Raw genomic sequence first — 6,000 nt, 5'->3', positions numbered from 1 at the left:
CGTATTTATAGTAATCTGATCTTTTTTTGCTGTTAGGGGAATATTACCTTGTGCAACGATGTGAACTTTTGTAATAATCTTAGTAACATTGTTTTATGAAATTTTCCAACTAATGCACCTCCAGAAGGGTCTGAGGGCTCATACTGTATCGAAGACACAAATCTTTGAGTAACTGTGGGAGACGCGTTGCTCGAATCATGTCGCTGATACATGATGCTTTCGACACCGGAGACGAAAATGCAATTCAATGCTACGGTGTTATATTATCTAGTAAATATATGTTTTATAATGTGCAACATGGAATTTATGAATGAATTTCAACCATTTCAACGTTCGATTCGTCAAATGCGGAGTGTTGATCCTAGAAAGATAGTCTGCGTTAATTTGAGTCCTGAGTGTTATCATGCCAAATGTCGTATTATCATCGAATATCTACCATTTATGATTTGGCTGAATCTCAGCACACGTACCTGACTTAACAAACTGAATATTTTCCGCGGGCGGGCAATTTTTTCAGACTCAAGAGAATTTTTTTAAAAGAACATAAGTATTTTGGTATATGTTTGATTCAAAGCATTGTAGCTCAGAATCCTTCAGTTGTACAAAATAAACTGTCAGAGAATGAATTGCAGGGAACTAATAATGCTTACAAAAAAAAAAACTACACCGGTTTTTTGGTCAAAATAAATTATAAACAAACGCCTTATCTTAATTGACAAACAAAAATTAAGAGTTAATTTTTTTTCTCATTTTCTTTTCGAAGAAATCCGAAGTTATAACAAAATTTCTGGTTTAAATTTCAGGATGGTGGAATGAAATGTAAATATTTTTATTGAAGGTAAAGTTTTATAAAAAAAAAATTAAATTAAACATTTTGCAAACCATTCATGCTCTCATGATTTTGGGTGGAGGCGGGCATCGCATTTTTTGGACTAAAATGTCTATCTAAATAACTTATTTTGAGAAATAAAGAACTGAGAAATCCGATTTTGTAACCCTTTCCCGTTCACATGATTTAAAAATACTTAGGGGTTAATTTAAGCAAAATACTTTGTAGACCAATTAAAGTGAGTGTAAAATATTGCATTTTGAAGAAAAAAGTTAAATTTGAAATGGTGCTTCAGATTATCTTTAAGCACAGCAGGGAAAATTTTATCCCTAATATTTAACTATTTGAAGATTTAAAAACGGAAGAAAACCAGATGTAATTTTCCAAGAAAGAAATAATGTTTATGATTTTAAGAGGTTTTAGTAAACATTTTCAATCAAAAGGTTCGACTAGCTTTTGTTGTCAAAGCATTTGTTTATAAGGTTTAGCAGAATGAACAAAATCTTAGAACATCTTAGAACCGTCGAAACATTACAGAAAAAGTTATGGACAAAAAACTAATTTTGAGGGGTGTTTTCCTTTCATTCAGTACTCGGTTGGATACAACTAGAAACAGTTGAACTCTTATGAGTAATACATTTCTTTTGACAAACTTTCAAATGCATACAGTCTGGTTTGCTACTATCTGCAACCTTCGCAGAAATATGAACTCAAAATATGGTTATTTTCAGCAAAAAAACTAGAAATATCTTTACAACAAATAAAAATAGCAAACCAATATATTCTACAAAAATGCAAAGTTTAGCAGAATGAACAAAATCTTAGAACATTTTGAATTGTTTCGACGATCACAGAAAAAGTTATGGTCGAAAAAATAATTTTGAGGAGTGTTCCTCGTAAAACTCTGCTTCGTCATATCAGACGTACAGTTAGAAGATTACAGTGTTCAGCAATTTTTTTTTCTTATATATTTTCCTACAACTTTGCTGAAGAAAGCAATCTGGTATTTTGAAAATTAGAAGAGTAGTTTTTATATATAACTACCAGGGGAATTGATAAAAAAAACCGAAAATGCCAAAAGAAAGGTCTGTTATATGGAATAAACTTGCTGAAGACACTGGGTACAATACAATCAATATTTCACAGTCGAATCTAAAACGATTACGGTTTTCGAGTTTAGGCCAATGTGGGTTGCTTTGAAAAAGATTTACTATTTAACTTTATTTTTTGCTAACCAAGATCTAGTGTTCATTAACAATTCACTCTGGCCCAAAAAGTTTAAAAAAATACACAGTTTGCCAAGTCAAACACGAGTGCAAAGTTCCATTTAAATCGAATAAAATTGACTTTCCCTAACAGAACAGCACAAAATAATCATTACTTTGAGCCTGGTACACGAGAAAGTCTCACGAGCTCTGGCGCACGAGCTGTATCTTGTATGTACAGTACAGGCGTCTCGCTCAATTCGTAGTGCGACGAAACATCGCTTGCGCATCGCAATCCGAACCGAAAGAGAAGCGAAAGAGCAACCTGCAAATCGCATGCGACGTTGTCTCGTCTCGTCGCACGTACATGGAAATTCTACGAGCGAGAGAAAGATTTCTCTCGTCGCTTGAGAAAAAAGCACGTGCACAGGAAGTCTGCTTACAAACGATGGAAATCGTGGTGCAAGTGGGAGGCGAGTTTTAATTACGTAATCACTTTCCAACGGCAGATGTTTACTCGCAGAGCATTCTGTAAACAACGATTGGCCGAGGTAAACCGGCAAAAAGGATTTTATAATTGCTTTTTGTGTTTTGCGGCAGGAAAAAAATCGTAATCACTGTTTAACACGCATTCTATATTGCGGAGTAACTTTTAAAATAGTTTTTCGCCTGAATTTCGATTTATTAAATTTTTTATTGATTCAGCTTAGTAAGAAATACGAACAAGGAAACCAATGCTCAAGGTGTAGTCGCTAGACTGAAGAATGATTTTCATTTATTTTTGTCCTTTTATTCAAAGCACAAAAATGACACCCCTATAAAAACAGTTCTTATTTTGATAAAACAAATAATGACCAAGCGAATAACACCCAACAATTTCCTTTGTCGCAACCGTGAGGTACAAGAAACTAATTCTAATAGCGTTTATCGCGACTAATGACTCATCGCGCCTCCACCCACATTCAAAGTTCACCGTACAATCATCACATTTTTATTGAAGAAAAACGTGAAGCATCAATACCATTCAAAGCTGGAAATGCATAAACATTCCCACGCTGTTTTCATTCCTTCTCGCTGTACCCTCGACTAGACTGTATAAAAAAACTGACGGGGGCACACCTTGGCGGCTTCACCGTTGCAGCCTTCGTCAACATCATACTGAAGATGAATAGTGCAATTATGTTTTGCGAGACAAATAAACGCCATCATGAGAAGTAGGTTTCGTGTTCACAACCACATAAAAGGTTCCATGACGCGCCTGCAGTAAGGTGTGGCGATTTGAACCTGTAAAGATCTCTAGCACGAGGAAGGACAGGATGTACCAGCCATTAGTTATAGTGCAACTTTTTCTATTAATGCTTGTGAATGCTGTATGGGTATTATTTGATTTCTGCCACATTTGCCACATTTTAAAAATTTCAAAAACGAAAACGAAACACCACACATGAACAGCCCGATGCCTCCATTCGTAAATTGATTGGCAACATAACATGGATAATTGATACCGAAAGCCGGCTGCCGTCATTTGGGCTGCCCAAAGAAGATTCACCGATGTGGAAAGTGCGGTTTTACTGCAGCGCAGCGTTTTGATTCCCTTATACCCCAGAAAGGCTGATGCAAATTCAGTCTTCAATTTTGCATGCAACACTTGGCAATAAAGCAGAAAAAGAAAAAGACAACAGACCACGAAATTTCGAAACAACAAGTCTGATAGCCCCCAGTGATGACGAGGGCCAGCGGGGTTATATTCCATGTTCTGTTCAGAAAGAAACGCAAAAGCTCCACTGCGAATTATGTTCCCACGCTCGGTCGCTGTCTTCATTCTATGGTGGCTTCCGTCGAGCCATCATCATCATTAATATTGTTAACAAGTATAATTTATATTCATTATGGGATACTCGTTTTAATGGAAAAATTACCGATTAGAATAGAATGATAAGTATCTTTAAAAACATGTTTCTTTCTGTTTAGCTCGTAACCATTGAATTTTAGATTACTTTCATAACCACACAAAAAATGGAAATTCCAAAAAAAACATGTCGCAAAAACTTACCGCATCACTGCCACCTTGTGCAAATTTCAATCGCATACAACATGTAATAATCCATTCAAAGTACCTTCCAATGGGGACACAAAGTCAAAACCTCGTTCGCGGGCAGACTGCGGGTTACGTGAAACGTCGTCGGCGCACACAGCCAGTCAAGCTTCCACAGTCCAGCCCAAATCGGTGGAAGAAAGGTAAAAGAAATTGCATAACTTCCTGCATCGCATCGAAGACTCGGCAGGCAGACAGGCAGGCAGGCGGGTTTAGTTAACAACACCACCCTGGGTGTTGCACGGGAAAAAATGCACCAGCGTGAACGAAATCGAGAATAATAAACCCTCGGTTACTCATGCGGTTGGTGTTTTCTACGTGCCAATCTGGTACGCTGGCTTTGAGCACTTTCGAACGAGATTTCCAACCGAAAGCTTCGACATGGTATTAAATTCCAACATAAACCGCAAAACCGGGCAAATCATAAAGCATGCAAGGTGGTGAATTCCGAGACAGGAAGCGAAATTGGCTTTGGGTTATATATTCATATTAGGCTCGTCTAGGGTGATGTAAAATAAAAAAAGGATAACGATTTGGTTCGGTGAACCTGTCCACTTTTTCTACGTGATGAACACTTCATTAGCTTGATTTGAAACATGTTCAGTGATTTTAAAAAGAATCAATCAATATTGAAGCTTACCTCCAGTTCAATTTCTAGCTTGTTAATATCATCTGTTGCTGTATTGAGATTTTCCAGTTCGACCTGCAATTAAGAGAGAGAGAGAGAGAGAAGAAGAGAAAAATGTTTAGCCACAAGGTTTTGCAAAGACAAACAAAAAGATGTTGACAAAAAAACACAGGTTGACCTATCAGTTGATATAATTCGGTTATTTTAATCAGTGATAGATTAGAAAAAATAGATTCAGCCTTGCAGTAACTTGAGCTCAATTTTTTTTATTTTTATTCAGTGATGTCATATTACCATAGACGAATGTTATAAACTAGTGAAGGTGTACGCTTTTTGTATTTTATTTGGGTCATTAAACTTTCATGACAGTCGTTGAAAATTGATTGGTACAGCCGTACAGCTGCTACCTCATTCTCCACGTCAGAAAATTATTCAGACCGTTTTTATTTGACTTGTTCATTCGATTGACAATACACCACGCAGAAAATTGCTCCAGACGAGACTGTAGAATGTCGCAATCAGCTAAACTTGCACTTAGGCATACATTTTTTAGGCATACAGCCACTAAGACGAGCAAAAAATCCAAGTTGTTTAAACTTTTTAAGAGCTATGTCTGGTCGATACGATCAAAAGCGATCTTCAAATCGGTATAGATCACATAAATCCATGTTGCTGTGTTGAAATGTATTGCGTCAGTTAAACATTATAAAGTCGCTAACTATTAGCTCAAGAGCTTTGGAGCCATTACGGTATTACTCGATAATTTCCAACTAAGGGAGCATACTTAAATGACGTAGCATTTTTCATAACTTTCACACCCCCACCTCGTAGCATTTGGTCACGAAATCTCAACCCCCCTGAAAAAATGATCAAATGATCGATTTTTCCATTCTGAAGGAAGCTTGCTTGCAGCGTCAAAAGGTTTAGATTTTTCATGAGAGAGGCTTTAATTTTCTGCGTGCACTTGTCACAGTGTCCAAATCGACTACATTGAATGACACGTTATCGTGGCATTGAGGATCAATCCCTGCATGGTTACTAGTACTGAAGACGATAGCAAAATGCTCGGCGAATAGTTCACATTTTTCGGCGTTGTAAGAAGTCACCACATTTCCCTTACTAATTGTCGCAGACAAGCAATTCTCTTTGTGCTTTGATCACACAAAGGACCAGAATTTCACTGGATGATGACGTAGCTGCTCTTGAAGCCCTCGTATATACTCAGCAATAAGAGGGAATATGA

At 37.0% G+C, this 6,000-nt stretch overlaps 1 protein-coding gene across 2 annotated transcripts in view; it reads right to left on the bottom strand.

The window, feature by feature from the left end:
• The window catches only part of LOC129724118 (SH3 domain-binding protein 5 homolog), a 37,830-nt gene that overhangs the window by 24,647 nt on the left and 7,183 nt on the right, over positions 1-6,000 (bottom strand). For both annotated transcript variants that reach the window (XM_055678757.1, XM_055678756.1), the window contains exon 2: positions 4,770-4,832. In XM_055678757.1, the coding sequence (XP_055534732.1) occupies positions 4,770-4,832 (63 nt within the window). The remainder of the gene's footprint in view (positions 1-4,769; positions 4,833-6,000) is intronic.

Source organism: Wyeomyia smithii, chromosome 2 (genome assembly GCF_029784165.1).
Source record: "Wyeomyia smithii strain HCP4-BCI-WySm-NY-G18 chromosome 2, ASM2978416v1, whole genome shotgun sequence".
Classification (NCBI taxonomy): domain Eukaryota; kingdom Metazoa; phylum Arthropoda; class Insecta; order Diptera; family Culicidae; genus Wyeomyia; species Wyeomyia smithii.
The sequence above is the reverse complement of the archived record's forward strand: the minus strand, read 5'-3'. Positions and strand labels throughout refer to the sequence as shown.